Genomic DNA, 20,617 nt, shown 5'->3' with positions numbered 1-20,617 from the left:
CAGATTTCCCCAACAGAGATTCGAGAGGGCCTTGGTGCAAGACCCAGTTTACGCCTCTTTAATGGATATTTTGAGTTCAGTTCTTCACCATATTGGATGCGGCACGAGGTTCCAGAGTTTTCCTGGCAAATCTTCCTGGCAGCAGGGGTTGGGGACACCTGCTGCCTGGGGGTTGGGGACACCTGCTGCCTGGGGGTTGGGGACACCTGCTGCCTGGGGGTTGGGGACACCTGCTGCCTGGGGGTTGGGGACACCTGCTGCCTGGGGGTTGGGGACACCTGCTGCCTGGGGGTTGGGGACACCTGCTGCCTGGGGGTCGGGGACACCTGCTGCCTGGGGGTCGGGGACACCTGCTGCCTGGGGGTCGGGGACACCTGCTGCCTGGGGGTCGGGGACACCTGCTGCCTGGGGGTCGGGGACACCTGCTGCCTGGGGGTCGGGGACACCTGCTGCCTGGGGGTCGGGGACACCTGCTGCCTGGGGGTCGGGGACACCTGCTGCCTGGGGGTCGGGGACACCTGCTGCCTGGGGGTCGGGGACACCTGCTGCCTGGGGGTCGGGGACACCTGCTGCCTGGGGGTCGGGGACACCTGCTGCCTGGGGGTCGGGGACACCTGCTGCCTGGGGGTCGGGGACACCTGCTGCCTGGGGGTCGGGGACACCTGCTGCCTGGGGGTCAGGGACACCTGCTGCCTGGGGGTCGGGGACACCTGCTGCCTGGGGGTCGGGGACACCTGCTGCCTGGGGGTCGGGGACACCTGCTGCCTGGGGGTCGGGGACCCCTGCTGCCTGGGGGTCGGGGACCCCTGCTGCCTGGGGGTCGGGGACCCCTGCTGCCTGGGGGTCGGGGACCCCTGCTGCCTGGGGGTCGGGGACCCCTGCTGCCTGGGGGTCGGGGACCCCTGCTGCCTGGGGGTCGGGGACCCCTGCTGCCTGGGGGTCGGGGACCCCTGCTGCCTGGGGGTCGGGGAAACCTGCTGCCTGGGGGTCGGGGACCCCTGCTGCCTGGGGTCGGGGAAACCTGCTGCCTGGGGGTCGGGGACCCCTGCTGCCTGGGGATTGTAGACACCTGCGACCGGGGTCTGACAGAACTTGTTCCCCGCTTGTGCTCCTCTTACTCATACCTTCCATACCTTCTTTAGTGATATTTGGGATCAGGCAGTGGCTGCATTGCATGATCGGTTCTCCTTATTGCAATGGGCCTGGTTGATTGCCCTGTTGGAGACCCCGAAGCTATCCCGCTTGGGTTTTGGGGACTCTGTTTATAGCTGTTAGTAGTTTTGGCCTTCGTTCAGTCTGTGCCTCTTCTTTCCCAGGTGGGCTTGGTTTGCCCTGCTTCTCCTTCCCTCTGGGGGAAGGCTTTGAGGACTGCCCCTTCCAATGCGGGGCACAGAGATGGTTGAGCCCCTTTTTCCTACCAAGACTTCTTAGTCAATCTAGCTGACTCCCTTCTTCAAAGCCTTTCCTTTGGATTCCGCCTTTCATTCTGGGGTGGTGGGCGTGGATGAGGGAGTTAGATGCTCCACTTAAGCCCCATTCAAGGTTCTCAAGGCCTTGCATATGCTGTGTGGTGGTTTTGGAAGTCAATTCACTATCATTAAGCTCCTCTCAAGGATAAGCACTCATGGGTTCAAGACACTGTGAAAGTGTGAGTAGTGAGGGATTTAGGCGAAGTTCCAACACCACACAACCATACGCCAGGCCTTGGGAATCTAGAATGGCGCTTACATGGCGTGCCTGACTCCCTCACCACTCGCACTTTCACAAAGTGTCCTGAACCATTGAGTATTTATCCTTGGTAGGAGCTTGATGGTGTATTCCACATTTTGGAATAAAGAAGTGCCACACACCTCATATGGACATCAGATTAGAACATTCTCAGAAACCTCATAAACATTAGATTAGAACATCCTCAGAAACCTCGACTGGCACAGCACCGAAGTGATGCTGCCAAAGGAAATGCCAGAGGAAAACCCTCACATGTGGGTTTTTCGGATCGTTCTTACGGCCTTCGGTGGCATTGGGAGACCCTTCCTCCTTTCAGGGGGTGTGTGGACTTCTTCCCTTTCCATGCATCAGGTTCTCTTGGAGTGGGTTGGCTCCTCCTTTTGGATGGCCCCGTTGTCACAGGTCTGGCTCGTTTTTGATCCGGGTGCTTGGATGCTTCCCTGGACTTCAAGGATGCGTATTGGCACATTCCTGTCCCTTTGGGTTCGATTTTGTCATGGGGCGACATGCTTACTACTTCTATTATCTCCCTTTCGGGTTGGTGTGGCACCTCATGTTTTACGCACTTGACTAGTGTCGTTGTGCCCCGTCTTTGTGCCCCGTCTTTGTCTGCTAGATCTTTGGGTCTTGGCTTATCTCTGACTGGTTGGTGTGGTCTCCCTGCCGGTCTGCTTGTCTGCTAGCCAGGGATCTGGCTATTTCCCAGCTCACCGAGTTCAGGTCCTGGTGTGCTGGCAGAAGTCCCAGTTGGTCCCTTTCTGGGTTCGGACTTGGCTGGATCTTGTGTGAGATTCTCGGACTGTCCTTTTCTCTCTCCTTCCCACAGCTTTGCTCTGGGTGCAGTCCCACTGTCGGCTGTTGTTGTGGGGACCCAGGTCACTCGGCAATTGTTTGTGCAGCTGTGCGGGAGCCTGGACTTTGCTCTTGTGGTTTATCCGCTGGGCTGGGATTGGCTTCAGGGCTGTTCTGGTATCTTCGGGGCAGCCTCTTTCGCTGCTCTCGTGATCAGGGTTCAACCCTCAATGTCCCTGAGCCGGCTGTTTCGTCACTTGCTTCCTTTTTGGGGTTTCTGGGTTAATTGCCATGGCACCTTCCTCCCCTCGCTTGATGTGTTCATGAATGCCTCGTGAACACATGCCTCTGTCGGCTGGGGCTTGGCTCACTAATCCAGCCGGGTGCGTTGGCGGCTGTCCTTGCGTCGGGTACCCTGGACAGTGTGGGAGTTGCGGCTGTGTGGCTGGCACCATGAAGGATTCAGCTTCCTTGGGGCTCGGTGATCTGGCTCTATTTGAACTGCTTCCGCTGTGGTTCCTTGTCTCAACTGAGAGGGGGGGCCCTACTGACTGGATGGGCATGGGTTGCATTAGTCCATGGCCCTTTGGAACTGGTCACTTTATGTGGCTCTCCTGCTGTGTTCTCAGGGGTTTAGCTCTTTGCACCGTTCACATTTCGAGTGTCCGGGCGGCCAGCCTGTCCCGCTTCATTCCTCTTCCAAGGAGTGGACGGTCATCTGCGCTTTCCTTTCTTTTACTTTGCTGGACTTATGGGCGCCTGGAGGTGGGCCTTTTCGCGTCGGCGTGGTCTCTACATCTCCCATTGGTCATGGCGCCATTCCCCGACTGCGAGATGCTCACAGTCGATGCTTTATGGCAGGACTGGTCGCAGTGGCGGTTCTTGTACCTCTTTCCTGCGGTTCAGTTGTGGCTGCAGGTTCTGACTTGGTTGAAATCCTATCAGGAAGGGTTCTTCTTCTTGGCCTCATGGTGGCCGCAGATAAGGCCACAGGGGGAGTTCTCTCATGACCATCTCGGGCCCTCTGCTGTTGTGTGTTGCTTTGGGGCTTTTGTATTTGTTGGGTTGCACTCTGCGGGGCTTCCGCACACCAGGTTATTCTCTGTTTTCCTTCTCTGTGGTTAGTTAGCTTCAGAAAGCCAATGGAACTTTCCCCAGAACAAAGCATTGAATGTAATGGAATGGCAGTTTCTTGGTGAGCCCCAGAGGTTCCTCGACACCCTCCCTCTTTTCGGTAAGCGGTTTTCATCATTCAAAGAAATTGACGGTGGCGGCATGACCTACACAGACCGGCTCCTGCTTCCCCCTGTGGGGGAGGTGGAGCTAATGAGCGGTGGGTTAGTTGGACAAAGTTTTGCTTGTTTGCTTGCTTTCTGAGGGAGATCTTTTGTGCTTGTATGGATGTAGCTTGCAATTTTTCAACCAGACAGTGGTTTGTTTTTATTCATCTACTTTCTGGGTCCTTTCCCAGTCGATGGCAAGATGAAATACTTTAAATGTAAAGTGTTTATAGCCATTGCTTCTTTTGCCTCTCTGAGGGAGCCAGGTTCTGGCTCGTGGTCCCCAATAGGCTTAAAAGGACTCGTTGCACCCTAGTAGTAGTGCACTTGATCAGTAATATAGCTTCAGGAAGTCTCAGGGGCTCAAGCAGAAACTGGCATTTCATTTCCATTCTATGCCAACAATGAAGAGGAAGACTATGTAAGGAAATAGAAATAATTGAACTAAAGCTGCAAGAATCATAAAATCCAAGAGAGGCAAAGAGTGCAAAAAGTCTTAAGTGAAATACAGTGTAGAGAGGAATCCGAAATACTTTTTCTCCTGTGCAAAAACTGGAACAAAAGCTACATCCAGCATTGGGCCCTTGTGCAAGGGTGATTGAACTTTCACAGATGACAACAAAGAAATTTATGAAATACTGAGGTTTCTATACAATTCTCTTTTCAGTGAACCCCTGAATACACTGAAGATCAGTGATCCAAATGAATGGCACACCAACATACGAATCATATGTTGGTTCGATGTAATCTAGTGGAGTTAAGGTTGTCCTAGGGTTGTTAGGGTTGACACCCTAACCTCACTGGACTTTGAAGTAGCCATAGACAGCATGCCCATGCATTCTGCACCGGGTCCAGACTCATGGAATTCTTTATTCATCAGAAGTGTAAATCACCACTATCACAGGCCCTAAACATCTTTTGGAGATGGAACCTAGATACCAGTGTCATCCCTGACATACTTAAAACAGTGGAGATCATACCACTTCACAAAGGAGGTAGTAAAGCAAATACAACAATTTTTAGACCTTGCTTTAACTAATCTCATCATAAAAATCTTTGAAAAGAGTCCTAAGAAATAAGATTACAAATCACATGGAATCACAACATTTACATAACCCCAGGAAACACAGATTCAGAACAGGGCACTCCTGCCTCTTACAATTGCTACATCATTATAACATGGCCTTAGGTGCCATGGAAGACAAGCAAAACTCAGATGTAATATACACAGACTTTTCAAAAGTTTTCAACAAATGTGACCCTTATGTTATTGCACATAAAATGTGCTCAAAAGGAATTACTGACAAAGTAGGGAGATGGCTCTTTAACTTCTTAATGAACAGAACTGCAGAGTGTAATCTGAGTTCGTCAACACAGTAAAATACAAATCATCCAATTTGAAAAGCTCAGTCCCCCAGAGTACCATACTTGCTCCAGTACTTTTTCTCAGTCTCTATCAAACATAGACAAGAATACAGACTATAGTCCTGTATCATCATTTGCAGATGACACTAGGATTTTCATGAGTGGACTATATAGAGGACAAGGTAAACTTCCAATTGTGTGTAAATCAGGACATTCAATGAGCTACAGATAATATTATGATGTTTAATGAAAATAAGTTCAAACTCCTGCAATACGAAAAAAAAAATATATGAAAATGGAAACTATATATAAAACGGAATCAAATCACACTACAGTTCCTGGCGGAACGAAAAAGCAATGCAAAGGGATCTAGTAGTAATCACGTCAGAAGACATTTCTTCTAAAGAACACCATAAAGTAGCTGTTACGACTGCAAGAAAAATGAAAGGTTGGATAACAAGGGCCTTCCTAGACAAGGGGATACCATACCAATGATAATACTTTTCAAGACACTAGTGCTCTCGATGGTGGAATATTGTTGTACACTAACAGCCCCATTCCGAGCTGGAGAAATTTTTGACCTAGTGTGTGTGCAAAGATCCTTTACTGCTAGAATCCACTAAAAGTCATCTAAACTATTGGAATTAATTAAAAATTCTGTATCTGTATTCTCTAGAGTGCAGGCAAGAAGTATACATAATAATCTACACACAGAAAATGTTAGAGATTGGCTCCAAATTTAAAGACAGAGCTTAGATCACATGAAACTAGTAGGCATGGCAGGATGTGCAAAATAGCCCCATTGAAAAGCAGAGATGCAGTAGGTACACTGAGGGGAGAACACTATCATTATCAAGGGCCCAAGACTTATCAACACACTCCCGCTACACATAAGGGGCATAATTGGCCGGACTCTCACAGTGTTCAAGAGAAAACTTGACAAACAACTCGAAAGAATGCCTGATGAACTTGGCTGTAATTCATACGTCAGGCTGCAAGTAGCCACGCCCTACTGCCTGGCTGACCAGACAACTAACAGGGAGGCTTGGTCGAAGACCGGGTCGTGGGACCATTGATCCCCGGAACCTCCACACGGTAGGTAGGAGGTCCTTCAACTCTGATGTCATCAGCTGTTAGCTAAGTAACAACCTCCCCCTTACCCCTTGAAGTTAGGTGTTCCCACAGGGAACTATTAGACTTAATGCTTATGATTATTGTTAGGATGCCTAAATGATTCTACATATTGATTATGAGTGATATGTTATAGTATTAGAACTGACGTTGTAACCTAGTGACAAAATAAGATTGTGGAAATTTAAATAATTTTAGTCAAATAACTCGTTTCAAAACTGAAACAAATCCTCACAATAAAAATTAACACTTTCGCTGGTCCGGCGCGTGCACTGCAAGGTAGGCCGAGTGTTGTTTATGAGCTCACCACCACACTCCAATGTTTAAGCTCTTTTTCAGCTTTCTCACCTCAATTTTTGTGCTACATCATTCAATTTGGTATCAAATTGTTTGGAATAGAATGCTGTAAAGGTATACAGTATTTGCATATAAGAACATATAGGTCACACTTTTCTATACTACTGATGAACACACTAACTTTTCCCTCGTACGTGTTTCACTGCTTACATCATGGATTGGCTCTCTTTTTGATCACTATCCATCTTGAAGTCAATTTGCAGTGTTTATAAAGCCGGTAACAACAAATACCTGAGATAAAATAACCGGAACGGAACTTTTTGACTGGATGGGAGGCAGTGGTAGTCGGGAGCAAGGTTACAAGAACAGCGAGATGCCAGCATGGGTGGGCGCCCACACAAGGGGTATACAGAGACTGGGTAGATTTTGGCACTCATTTTTTAATCACTTAACTACACCAACCGAGTATTCTCGGTCGGTGGGAAACTGCGCCAACCGAGAAAACTCTGATTTTCTGGGGGGAGCCCCGTCGGCTCCCCAGAGCTTTACCGGCTGATATGCTAATGTCAGACTTTGGCATCAGTCATGTGTATGGAGTTCTAGGGCCTACCGGGGACCACGGCCAGAACCTGGCCCCCTCAGAGAGGCAAGGGGAGCAATGGCCTATAGAAACCCCCGTGTGGTTGGAAGCATTCTATGTCTGCCATCGACCGGGTCAAGCATCCAGAATGGTAAGCATTCCAAAACAAACCCCTATTCTGGTGAAAATTGCTACCTAAAGCCGAACTAGTGGATAGAACTCTTCAACAGAAAACAAGGAAACTAGTATGACGTCACCGCGCCGCTGACTGCGCAGCTCCCCCCTCCCCGGGAGGGGGAAGGGGGAGCCCCAGACCTCCCACGCCGGCTATCCACCCATCAGTTCTTCGGCTGATGCTATAGGCAACGGTTTTGTGCTCCGGCTCCAGTGGTTGTTTCAGCACTGTACCTAGAGTGTGGTGTCTGTTTTCTAGGTGGTGCGTGAGCCGGGAGTGATTCTCCAGTACTCGGGCTGCATGCGCCTAGGGTTCCCTTCCCTAGGTGCCCTGTAAGTACTGCCCTTGGGGCCACCTTCCACAAGTTCCTTGGGTCCTGCCCCTGCTTAGCCGTTTACTGCTTGGTTTTCGGCCGCTCTTTGTGTGCTCGGGTGTTCTGTCTCCCTTGTTCGCCTTAGAGTAAGGGGCAGTTTTTGCACTGGTGGGGCGCAGGGTACTGTGCAGCTTGTCTTTACCAATCATAGCGGCCGGCTCTGTTCCGCTTGGGTACGCTGTCCTCTTGCGGGGTTTTCTTTTTCTTTTTGTTTATCTACCTGGTGGGGGGGGGTCTGCCTTCGTTCTTGCCCCTTGTGTCCCTTGTGTTCTGAGTATTTTCTGGTGGTACCCCCTGCTAGGTCCCCGTGAGAGTACACGTCCCGGGGGTTCAGCTCTTAGAAAGTTGTTTGGTAGCTTTGGGTGCCGGTTAGCAGTACCCTGCCTGGGATTACCTGAGCGCGAGTCCTCTTATAGTAAACGCTCGGGACCCTGGGAAACCCCTGGGGGGCGCGGGTCCAATGGATGTGACCCCAGAGTCCCCCCCTCGCTTCCAGCGAGTTTGAGGGTTGCTCTCACCCTTTGTCTCTGGGTGACTCTCTGTTTTGCCTCCGTCTGCTGCCTTTGGGGTCGGTGACACCTTCGACCCGGAGTCCTGCGAGTTTGGTTGCTCGTTGGGGCTCGGTTACCCAGTTGTGCTGACAAAGCGGGTGCGGGCAGCAGGGGCGTTGCACTTGAGCCTTGGTGGTGGCAACGTTCTCGTGGTTTCCTCCCCGGGAGCCCCGGGGCTGCCCCGTTGTAGTTCGTTTTGGGACTTGGGGGTGTTGGTTGCTTCGGTTCCATCCACGCCCCCTTGTCTTTCCCCTGGTTCACCCTTCCTGCCTGCATCCGGTTCCTTACCGTCTGTAGGTTCGGGGCGGGGTTTTTAATGGTGTTGAGACTCAAGCAGTCTCGGGGAATTCCCCTTCCTGGGTAGTGACAGGGGCATTTGAGCCTGTTCCTCCAGCCGTGTTGTATGAGTCTGCCAGTGGGCTCCCTTCCTTAGTGTTTTCACGGCTGCCCCGGTTTTCTGGTACGGCCGGAGCTTTGGGGGAACGGCTCGGCCCCGGGGCCTGTCATGTAGGTTCCCGGGGCTGGGGAGGGGCTGACTTGGGGGGCCTTGGCCCCGTTGGACCCCGTGGGGGTTTTTATGCCCCTCTAGGCGGGGCTTGTGGTTACGCGGAGTGGGGTCTTTCCTCCCCACTCGCCGTACGTGCTGTTGGGCGTCGGCCCCTCCCCGGGCTTGGTTCCTTGGCCTTTGAGTCGGTTGGTTTCGTCCTGTGGGTGGATGCTTCCTCCCACCCCTTTTTGGGACGGTGTTTTCGTCATGTTTCCCCGTTCGATGGGGTTCTGCGTGACTTCTGATCTCGGGTGCGCCTGCGCCTTCGTGTGCCTTCGGGACTAGTGTTGGCTTCTGTGTTCTCGAGGGTACGGGAAGGTTTTTCGCTACTTCCCGCATTATTGGAACGTCTGTCGGCTCCTCGTCCTTGTCGCCCTGTTGGGCTACTTGTCGCCCTGTTGGGCTGCTTGTCGCCCGGTTGGGTTCCTTTTTGGGCTCTTTGCTTCTTTGGCCGGTTTTATTGTTCCTGCTTCTTCTTTTGGGTACTTTTCTCGTGTAGTAGTCCAGGCTGGCGCCTTCCCGCAGAGAGGGTGTGCGGTTCGGCCAGCGTGTTATGCGCATGCGCCGTGGAGTTTGTTTTGGTCTGGGCAGTGTTTCAGTGCTGGTGTTTTGCGCCCTTTTTGCTACAGTGCTTCGCCTCTCGTTCTTCTCCCTGGCTGCGGTATGTGCCCCTTTGCGCCGGGGGTGTCCTGGTTCCCAGTTGTGGGGGAGGACACCGCGGTTTTCCCTGTCATGGGTGTGGACCGCCTCCTTCGCCTCTCCCTGCTCTCCTGCGGGTCCGGCAGGGTCCGGCTCTGGCGTCTTCACCTGGCGGTGCTCCCAGGTTCTTCTGGGCACGGTTGAGTCGTCAAGTTCGTGCCACCGTTCGCCAGGTGAGTTTCTGCGGTCTGGCGTCTTTTGGCCGGGTGCTGGATGCGGCGGTGTTTATATACCTGTCTTTATTTAGGTATATTTTTGTACGACTGAGACCGTTCGCACACCAGTGACTGTCCCTTTATCACCCCTTCCTGTCCCCCTCATGTGCATGTCCAACCCATGCTGGAGTCATTCAGGGGACCCTCCTTTTTTAATGTTGTGAGGTGTGGGGGTTGTAGGGTTGGTTCTGTACTCACCTGGTAAGGCTCCTGGCTGTGCTTGCAGGATTTGGGCTCTGGCTCTTGGGTCCCGCCTATCTGGTAGAACTTGCGGGATAGTACCAGTGGAGTGCAGTGGTGCTATTGGCACAATTGGGGAACACTGTATTACCATCAGAGGTCTGTGCTTGTTACACGACCTACTTGCGAGCATAAGCCTTCTTGCTGGTTCTTCCATGGACTTCCAGGGCGCACTAGCCTGTTTTCGTATGGCAGTTCCGGCCCGTCCTGGTTGTGGGGGTATGTGGGCCGGTGGACTGCTCCTAGCAGCTGCCTGGTGGGCCATCCTCTGGCCGGGCTTGAGGTGTAACAGAGCTCCCAGTACCTCATCCAGCAGGTATCGAGCGGGGTTTCTCCGCTGTCGGTCGCCTGGTGCAGGTTTCTGGGCCTGCGGGGTTTTGTCGTGTCTCCGTTGGCCCTGTCTGGGGTCTCCCTGCTCCGTTCTCTGCCTTTGCAGAAGGGAGTTGCTATTTACATGTTGCATTGGTGCCTGTTGCTGCTGCTGCACGTGTGCATTATTACCGTGTTTCACGGTGGCGTGTCCTTGTTCCTGTGTCCGGTTGTGGAGTGGCACTTTGCTGCCGTTTTGTGCCTCAGGATTGCGTGGGGGTTTTCTGTCCCTGCCTGATTGTCCACCCCTGGTTGTTATCCTGGGGTTTTTTGTGCTTCTGCTCTTTCTTCCTGCCCCCTCTGCAGCAGGGGTGTTCTGCGTGTGTTCTTAGGCGTTTGTCAGCCTGTGTCCTGTGATGTGCTTCTTTGTCTCGGTCTATTGCAGTTGTTCGTACCCCTTGGTTCGGGTACTGTTCTGGCGGCGACCCTTCCGCCTTCTTTGGTTTCCTAGCTTGCCCTGCCGGTTGGTTTTTTTTTGGGGGGTCTTGCGATGTCTCGCGTCGACCCGTCGTTTCTGAACTCCTGGCAGGCTTGCATGCTTTGGGGAGTTTTTCTGTTCGGCAGACGTTCCATCTCCTTGTGCCGCCTGGGTTTCGGTGGTCGCGCCCGAGATCTTCCCGCGGCTCCGCCTTTTCCTGGGCTCGGAGGGGCCTTGTCGGGGCTGCTTATGTTCTGCCTCGCGGTCTCGCCTCCGGTTGGTGGTCGGGTGGCTTCGTGGTAGGTGTCCCACCTGTGTGCTTCTCTTGGCGGCAGTATGGGGTATTTTGGCGGTCCTTCCTTTTCCTGTCCCTTCTTAGGTGGTTACTCTTGTTAGCTTGGATTACTCTCGGCTTGGTTTTCTGGTGGGGGTTGGGGGCCGTCGTCTTGCCACATACTGTCGCCTCTTTTCGTGCGTCGCGGGCAGAGCCGCTTCAGCTTGCTTTCGGTCTTGGTGTTGCTTCTGCACCGTTAGTCAGCTGTCTTGTGCGTCATTTCACCTCCGGCCTGTTCGTGCGCCGCTTGCACCATCCTGGTCTCTGGTCAGCGTGCTCTGTCTTCTCCTCGGCTGGTAGTGCCCCTTCGGTTTCGGTGTGTTTTTTCGTCGGCTCTTTCCTTTTGGCCTTTGCCTCTGGGGGTCGAGTCGCTGAGTTTTCTTGCTCCTTCGGTTTTAGCGTTTTGGTTGTTCAGTGGCAGCAGTCTCCATCTTTTCTGGCGCGGGGTGGGGCTGCTGCGTTCTGGAAGGGTCCAGGGTTTGTTGGTGCTTCGTTTGTCGGGCCGGGGGGGGTGTCGTTTTTGTGTTCTGTGGCGGCCCTCCGCTGTTATTTGCGTGCCACGGCGTTTGGGTCCGGAGCGCGTTTTGCGTTGATCCGGTTCTGTTCTTCCCGGTTCGCGGGTGATAGTGTCCCAGGTGGTCAGCCGTGTTCTTGCGGCTAAGCTGCCTGTGTTCTTCCCTCATGCCTGTGGCGTTCGTGGCTTCACTGCTCTCGCTGCCGTCTGGGCGACGTGGCCTTGCGGTCTTTTGGGCATGGATTTTTGGTGTTCGTGCAGGGGCCTTGCTGCTCGTTGTTCTCGTGCTGTTCCCGGGACTTTTCGGGGCTGTGGCACCTTGGGTTGGCGTTTGCTGCCGGTTGTCTCGCCTCCTTGGGGGGTGAGTGGTGTCTGCCTCCCGGTTCTGTCCCTTTGACCTTCCTCTGTGGGTAGTTAGCTCCGGGGAGCCGACGGGGCTCCCCCCAGAAAACCAGCGTTGAATGTAATGAAACGCCATTTTCTGGGTGAGACCCGGAGGCTCCCCGGCAACCCTCCCTCCCTCCGGTCGGCGGTTTTTTCGCGTGTTTTGACATCCAGCTTCAGAACTGATGGGTGGATAGCCGGCGTGGGAGGTCTGGGGCTTCCCCTTCCCCCTCCCGGGGAGGGGGGAGCTGCGCAGTCAGCGGCGCGGTGACGTATGACGTCATACTAGTTTCCTTGTTTTCTGTTGAAGAGTTCTATCCACTAGTTCGGCTTTAGGTAGTAATTTTCACAAGAATAGGGGTTTGTTTTGGAATGCTTACCTTTCTGGATGCTTGACCCGGTCGATGGCAGACATAGAATGCTTCCAACCACACGGGGGTTTCTATAGGCCATTGCTCCCCTTGCCTCTCTGAGGGGGCCAGGTTCTGGCCGTGGTCCCCGGTAGGCCCTAGAACTCCATACACGTGACTGATGCCAAAGTCTGACATTAGCATATCAGCCGGTAAAGCTCCGGGGAGCCTCCGGGTCTCACCCAGAAAATGGCGTTTCATTACATTCAACGCTGGTTTTTTCGTACCCCTTCTAAATGTCTGCAAGGTTGGTTGTGTACGAAATGGACTCTTAGGACCTCCAGTGAGAGGCAGCCATCCTGGAAAATAATCCCAGATTGCCCTAGGGCTGCTGGCTGGATTAGTACTGATTGAGCAACCATGGGTGGCACACGCGCCTCTGGCTCCCAAACACCTGTCCGTCGTGGTGTTGAAAGATCGTGCTCTGTCGGTGAAATTCAAACCTTATTGTTTGAAAAACATAAGTGTCATAATATTGGTGAAGCTGGGCGCAATAAGGACCCAACACAAAGGTCAGATGCAAATGATACAGAACCTATGAGGACGATACAGCGAGCGTATCCAATTGTAGCTCTGAGCGCCATCCTTGCCCACCTGTGCTATGCTATCTCCAATTTATTTAGATGATACATAGATGAATCATTTTCTGCGTTCAGTGATGATGCATCTGATACAAGTAGCATAGATTAACAGTGTTTGCCGCTTCCATGGTGGTGTTTTCCATGGATATTTTCAAGAATAGCTGAATCTCTTCTTGACTGATGGACACTCTTTGAGGCTGGCTGAATCTCTTCCTGTGTGGGGACCTTACAAAGCGATCTTTTCACGACTACCTTATAAATTGATCTTTCCCTGTAATCTTTTCAAGACTACCTTACGTTTTTAAGTTTGGCTACATACCACCTACAGGTACCAACGCCAAGGGTGTACGTGAGTGCGTTATTTGCAAGCACACAGAACGAAGAAAACAGGAAGCTAAAATCTATCTGTACCTGGTGCAACGAGAGTGAAGTCGCGCTGCGTACCATGGACTACTTCGTTGATTATTACTCACTTCCGAAGTACTGAGCATGTAACACAGTGTCACAGTGTGTTACTATGTGAAACTGTACATATTGTAATTTTAGTGAATTTTTATTAAGTAATATTGCGACAATAAACATTGTGGACACATTACTTAATATTATTATTAACATCTTTATTGACAAATTTAATTACAATTTTGCCTAATCTGAGGATTTCAATTAAGTCCTATTAAAGTGAGGATAATACTGGTATTCACTGTCACATAGGACAGAGGGTCATACACAAGACAATAGGTCTAAACTGGCACATATAAATATCATGGTTACAATCAATGTTTTAATGTATGAATAGGTGAAAACAACTTTCTATTGTGCACTACCACACAAGGGCAGGGGATGGGTTCATAAGTGTTGCAGCTTGGAAGTAATTTAAATAAAATTGTTCTTCATTCTTTAAAATGGACAAGCAAATTTTGGATAAAGTGTTAGGATGTCGTCCAGAACACCTGAGTCAATGAAATAGTTACACAGTTGGTGGTACAAGAGGCCAGGAGGTCTAAAATCTTTTACGGTTTCACATTCAACAATATAGTGTTCTAGTGAATGCATTAGAGGTTTATCACAGAGTTTACAATCTGAATATTCTGGTAGTGGCTCAGTTTCACTAACCTGCCAGATGTGTCTAAAGCCATAGGTCGCCGGTCGGCCGAGCGGACAGCACACTGGACTTGTGATCCTGTGGTCCTGGGTTCGATCCCAGGCGCCGGCGAGAAACAATGGGCAAAGTTTCTTTCACCCTATGCCCCTGTTACCTAGCAGTAAAATAGGTACCTGGGTGTTAGTCAGCTGTCACGGGCTGCTTCCTGGGGGTGGAGGCCTGGTCGAGGACCGGGCCGCGGGGACACTAAAGCCCCGAAATCATCTCAAGATAACCTCAAGATAGGAGGACTGACTCTGGAAGGCGAATTCGCGCAATGACTACATCACATTGCCTGGTCCGGTTACTGTGCTGACCATACAAATACCTGTTATTACAAAACTTGTCATAGCTTTTAATACTGCAGCTTTCAGGTCTCTGGGCATTTCTTAGTTTTCTAAATCTGAATTAATTTCTTTAATTTGAATGTTTCTAATAATTGGAGACATTACTGACATATTTATCACAGTTCCATGGAACATTATGAACGTTCTACTATATACATATTGTAAAGAACGCAAATATGCATCATATACGATAAAAAACAAATAAAACCGCATTGGAAATACATAGAACAAATAATTGGAAATATATTTGTGGCAAGACCCGGTGCTTGAATGGCCCGCGCGACTGTGTCTGGGTGAGTCACGCACGGGTGACCAGGCCCTGATGACGTCACAGCTCACCTTGTCCACGTCCTCACAACCAAAGTAAGTGAAATTTGGTATTTATTTTTTACATAGACATGTTCAGGGAAGGGAATTTATCATTTTACAAAGAAAAAAGAATTTTTTGGGAGCACTTTATTTGATGCACACAGGGGGGAATTTCACAATGAACTCGGAGCAGCATGGTAGTTAAAAAAATTCCCATGGTAATCGTACAAAAAAATGAAATTTTTACAAATTTTTTAATTAACCCTTACACTGCTCAGGGGTCCTGAGGACATTTACACCCCTGTGCGCAAGAAAAAAAAAAAATTCTCAAATTTATTTTCGTCTTCTAAACATGTTAATTTGTGTCCCCCTGAGCACGGGAAAAATAATAAAAAAATTCTATCGTACTTACCAATGACATTATTGAGCCAACAAGTTGGCCGATGACGTCACAGAGCATGAGCGCTCAAGGGTGCTGCATCAGGCAGCGGTCACTCACGGCCGCTCAAGAGGCCCGAGTTGCCGCGAATTTATTTACAGTATTCTTGGCTCATTTTACACAAAATTTTTTCGCTAGTATTGTTCCAATTATTACCACTAGACGTTGTATTATAATAAAACTGGTATAAACTCACTAGGCGCTCACATATTAGTGTCCCAAGTATGCCCACCAAAATTATATAATTTACAGGAAATATTCAATGTACTTGGTTTTTTTTCAATATAAACACTAAAATTAACTTGATATGTACATTTATTTACAAAAGAATTACACATTTATTAGTCCTGGAGACTGCGAAACTGCGAAACAGTCGATATGGCACAGAGGGACTGCACGCGCTTCACACTCATGTTAACACGAATTTACGTTTCTGTGGCCTCATTTTGGTACTGGAATACACAACACACCGACGCTGGCCTGCTGCACGAGCTCCAGTTGGTGGTAATTTCTTTATTTGGTGTATCAGAAATGCCTCCCTGTAAGCAAGCCTGGGTGCAGGAGCATGGTTCAGTATTGGGTCTTGAATGGGTCTTTGTATGCCAGGTGTGTCCTTGCCAAATTTACCTAGTAACTGTTTCACAACTTGAAAACTAAACGAACGGAAATATGGTTTTCTACCTGTTTTTCACAAGATACATGTTGTAACTGTTCAGCATTGTTACGTCAATAAGGTGGAAAATCATTTTCTTCGTCCACTTCACTGTTTTCCGTACACACTCTACAGCACCCACCATCATGTCACATTTATCAACTACACGCATGTTGATGTTGTAGTCCATCACACAATCTAGCTTATATATTATTTGCTTTGTTGTTCTGTTCACCTTGCCACTGTCCACCATTGTACCAGGGTGAATGGTAGTCAACATGTTCACGTCACGTCTGAATTTCCACCGCAAACATTACACCACTTTTTCTTACCTCGCAATCACCTACTTGCATAGCAGTGTCAAACACAGGCATTTCCCTTCGTTTTGGTTTTACTGTGCCCCACACACTCCAGTCTTATTATCAAGCAAGAATTTCGTTAGTAAGGGACTGGTATAATAGTTATCTGTGTACAATATGTGGCCCTTGTTTAGATATGGTGCAAGCAGTGCCTTCACCACACTACCTGAGAAGCCATGTTCGTCATTAGCAGGAATATCTACATTTGTGGCGAAATACAGTATTATGTGTAACACCATTCCTGATTCACAGTCACAGAGCACAAAGAATTTCGGTCCAAATCGGTGACGTTTTGAGGGAATATACTGCTTGAAGGCAGCACATCCTTTGAAAAGCACAAGGGATTCATCAATAACCAGCTTCTGAGCTGGTACGTAGTACTCTCGGAACTTTCCAATCAGGTCATTTAGGATGTGCCTCACCCTCCAAAGCCTATCATCCTGTCTCTCGTCTGCATTATTTGCAAAATGAAGGCACCGTAGGATCAACAGAAATCTGTCTCGGGACATATATTTCCCGAACAATGGTGTTGGAACAGCGTTGTCTTTGCTCCAATAATCTGATATTACGTGTTTCACACAATGTTTCATCAACATGCAAATTGCGAAAAACACATACAGTTTACCAACGGTTATCTCTTTCCAACGCTGTAGTCGTGAAAATTTTGATACCTCCTCACCTTCAATGAGATTGGCCGCAAGTCTGTTCGTTTCGTGAACAATGGGTTCCATGAGCGGCTCATCGAAATATGCAGTAAAGAAGTCCATTTCACTCATTTCGTCACCAGTATCAGGGAAAAGATCTGTAATTCCCAAATCTCTGTTGTCAAAGTCGGGAATTTGTGGAACAAAATCTTCCCCATCACTCCACACAAATAAACCTGCTGCCATCTGAGAGCCATTAGCTGCACCATGGCGAGGAATCCGGGGACCAGGAGCTGAAGCAAGCATTGCAACAGTAGGGGCAGGAAAGGTAGATAAGGGAAAATATTTGGAACATGAGGGAATTTGTTCCTCATTGTTGCCATATTGTTCCATGCAGCGGCGTTTGGCTGGGCGGGCAGCTGATGCGGCGAAACTTGTACTGGCACTAGCAGCCGGGGTAAAACTATTCTCCGATTCTACATCACTAAAACCTGAGAAAGATTCACCTGTTTCAGACTCGTCGATCATATCATAAACGTGCAATGGAACAGATGAACGACGTGCTTGGGTGCGAGGTGGTGTTGAGTAGTAGCGGGTAACTCTTGTGGCATCCTCGCCCTCGTGACACCAACATGTTCACCCTCACTATCCGTTGTTTCTATTTCTTCAGGCTGTATAAAGTCCTCATCTATATCCGAGTCATCAATATCAGATTCGTCAACGTCCTTGAACAATTCATTGGCAATTTCATCTTCGGTCAAAGACTGCGCGGTGCGCTGAGCGAGGTCGCACGCTGGGCCGTGATGCGCTCGCCATGGTGTATGGTCACTAACTAAAGCCTGGGAAACAAAGGAGGCCTGCTCTAGATTCTTTTTCAAGATGGCGTCTGTTTACAATCGTCCCTGGCTACGGTATGGGTGACCCCTTTACACCGCGGGACATTTGAATCGTGCCTGGCACCCTTTGGCGTATATATACGCCATGTGCACAGTGGGACATGTTACTCATGGCGTATATATACGCCATGCGCAGTTTAAGGGTTAATGCCGACATTTGCGTCATCAGGAACTCTCCGTATTTTGGTTTTGTGACGCATTATGCATCATCAGGGGTGCAAAAGTGTTAATTAATATATATATATTATTGGTAGATGAGGCTACTCTTTTGGAAGTTTTGTGTATTTTTTTCACTAGGAAATGTCATTATTTTAAAGTGTATTTGCCAATCCCCTCCAATTTCATCTAGTTGGTATGCTATGAGTACAGGTTGAGATAAACCAAGAGTTTATTGAATACTGAGGAAAATTAAAAACAGTCACACTGCAAAGGAATTTGGTTTATAAATTTAAACAAGGGACTAGTCTAAAGGTATGAGGAGAGGTGGCTGTCGTAACAACGTATAGTTCCTGGCAAAGTGTCAGTACCAGATGTAGGTCATAAGTAAACCAGGAATGTGGCAGTAGAGTTGTCGATGCTGCCAGTTGAGACTTCAGCCAGAGGAAGCCAGCAAGCACCCGACAGGGTATCCTAGTCTCTAAGTTTGCTAATCTACCACTGGAAGAGCAGACAGTGATTCAAGTGTCCATTCCTTGGCACTGGAGTGAAGTGTTTTATCCCAATGAATAAAGCTGATGGGGGGGGGGTAATTCAAGGGGTGGTATACGTAAGTTTACTAGCTATTACACTCTCCTTGCTTCATTCTACCACCCTCCAGGAATATTTGGGTGGTTCTGGCAGTCCTCAAAGGAATTGCTAGTGTCTCTGAGGTTACTGGGTGACTCAGGGGTAATGTGCTGTCCCATATGGTGCCTTGACAAGAACACTGAAGTTGTATTTCACGAAAGAGGTACCGCAACACAGTGCACCCTGTTTTGCCATGATATTATGATGTGCACAGTAGTGGTTAAAGCTTCAATGACTTTTTGGGAGGCTTTCCTGGTGAAATGTTATTTTTCTCTTTGCTCTTCTGTGAGGAGGGTCCAGGTTCTGGCTCTAGTCTCCAGTAAGCAAAACAGAACTCCCACATGTGATGAGACTTATATGGAGCAATCTCAGCAAGATAGCTACAGGGAGCCACTGGAGCTCTACCAGAAAGAGGCATTACATTACATCTAGTGTTGGGTTTCTCCTACTACAGTACATCAAATATGTTATTACGTTTTCACTCGATTGATTTCAGACTCATGTGTACTTTGTTTCCTCAGGTTTCCACAGTGTTTACGGAATTCTACGACAACTGTTATTGTCTTGAAAAAGATGAGACTGGGAAGATTGTCAAAATTAACATGTGGCGTCTGATGCTGTGTGAAGCAACTGCACAAGTAATGGAGAAATGCTTTTCCATTCTTGGCATTGAGACTGTTGACAAAATGTAACTTGTAATGTAGTAGGCTTTTTTTACTCTTAATGCAGTTACATGTCAGTTTTTTTTAATTGAATATAGTTTTTGAAGGCTTTTAAATCAAATAATTTGGTAATACTAAATGGGAAGAGCATATAACAAGTGCAAGGAAGTGGCAGATCAATCGGGTTATGATAGCTATGTGGCCACAGGGGGCCACTAACAAAGTTGTCACTGACACTCTGGCAAGAGCAAAAAAAAAATTTGAAATCGACAGTAAAAAATTACATGAATGCATAAATCCTCAAGAGCCATGATGAGGGGTTTGAACCTATGCACGGGATGTTCCCAGATGCGCCTCAGTCAACAGTTCCACGAACATGTCATGGCACAGTTGACCGAGGCACATCTGGGAACATCCAGTGCATAGGTTCGAACCCACATCACGGCCCTTCTAGATTTTTTCATTTGATATACTGTATCACGCTATTGTGATTTCTGTGTGTACACGAATGCCCAATTGTGCAGGAGCCTGAACTTTTGTGGAAATTGCTGCTATCTTTATTCCGGCATATTTGTAAAAAAAAATGAATAAATTTCATTCCTGCAGTTTTTGGTGAAGGAGCTTCTCTAAGATAATAAAAATTATTTGTGCATATGCTGTTGTCTGACTGTCCTAGTTGTAGTATAGTACTGAATATCTGAATGAATCAAATTATACAGTGTGACTCGCCCAAATATACCTCATTATAACAAAATATTACTACATTCAACCTCTTGTGGGTGCTGCTTTTTGAGCCTCCCTCAGTTGGATGACCTGAGCTCTCCTGTCTACTAAGGTAGTGCATAGGCAGAATGTCCTCTGTGGTTTTGCCACACAGGCAGACACCTGCCTGGAGAGACAGGCAGGTGTAGCTGGTAAGGTGCTCCAGTGGATAAGGGAGTACCTAAGCAATAGAAAGCAGAGAGTTACGGTGAGGGGTGAGACCTCCGATTGACGTGAAGTCACCAGTGGAGTCCCACAGGGCTCTGTACTCGGTCCTATCTTGTTTCTGATATATGTAAATGATCTCCCGGAGGGTATAGATTCATTTCTCTCAATGTTTGCGGACGATGCCAAAATTATGAGAAGGATTAAGACAGAAGAGGACTGTTTGAGGCTTCAAGAAGACCTAGACAAACTGAAGGAATGGTCGAACAAATGGTTGTTAGAGTTCAACCCGACCAAATGAAATGTAATGAAGATAGGTGTAAAGAGCAGGAGTCCAAATACAAGGTATCATCTGGGAGAGGAAATTCTTCAGGAGTCGGAGAAAGAAAAATACTTGGGAGTTGATATCACGCCAGACCTGTCTCCTGCAGCCCATATCAAGAGGATAACATCAGCGGCATATGCCAGGCTG

At 48.9% G+C, this 20,617-nt stretch overlaps 1 protein-coding gene across 2 annotated transcripts in view; it reads left to right on the top strand.

Annotated features, from left to right (window-relative positions):
- ArgRS (arginine--tRNA ligase-like protein) overlaps positions 1–19,872 on the top strand; it is a 277,968-nt gene extending 258,096 nt beyond the window's left edge. For both annotated transcript variants that reach the window (XM_069327302.1, XM_069327303.1), the window contains one exon: positions 19,078–19,872. In XM_069327302.1, coding sequence (XP_069183403.1) covers positions 19,078–19,248 — 171 coding nt within the window. In that variant the 3' untranslated portion in view covers positions 19,249–19,872. The remainder of the gene's footprint in view (positions 1–19,077) is intronic.
- Positions 19,873–20,617: the final 745 nt, after the last annotated feature.

This window comes from Procambarus clarkii, chromosome 19 (assembly GCF_040958095.1).
Source record: "Procambarus clarkii isolate CNS0578487 chromosome 19, FALCON_Pclarkii_2.0, whole genome shotgun sequence".
Lineage (NCBI taxonomy): Eukaryota > Metazoa > Arthropoda > Malacostraca > Decapoda > Cambaridae > Procambarus > Procambarus clarkii.
This window is presented reverse-complemented; position numbering and strand designations above follow the sequence as displayed.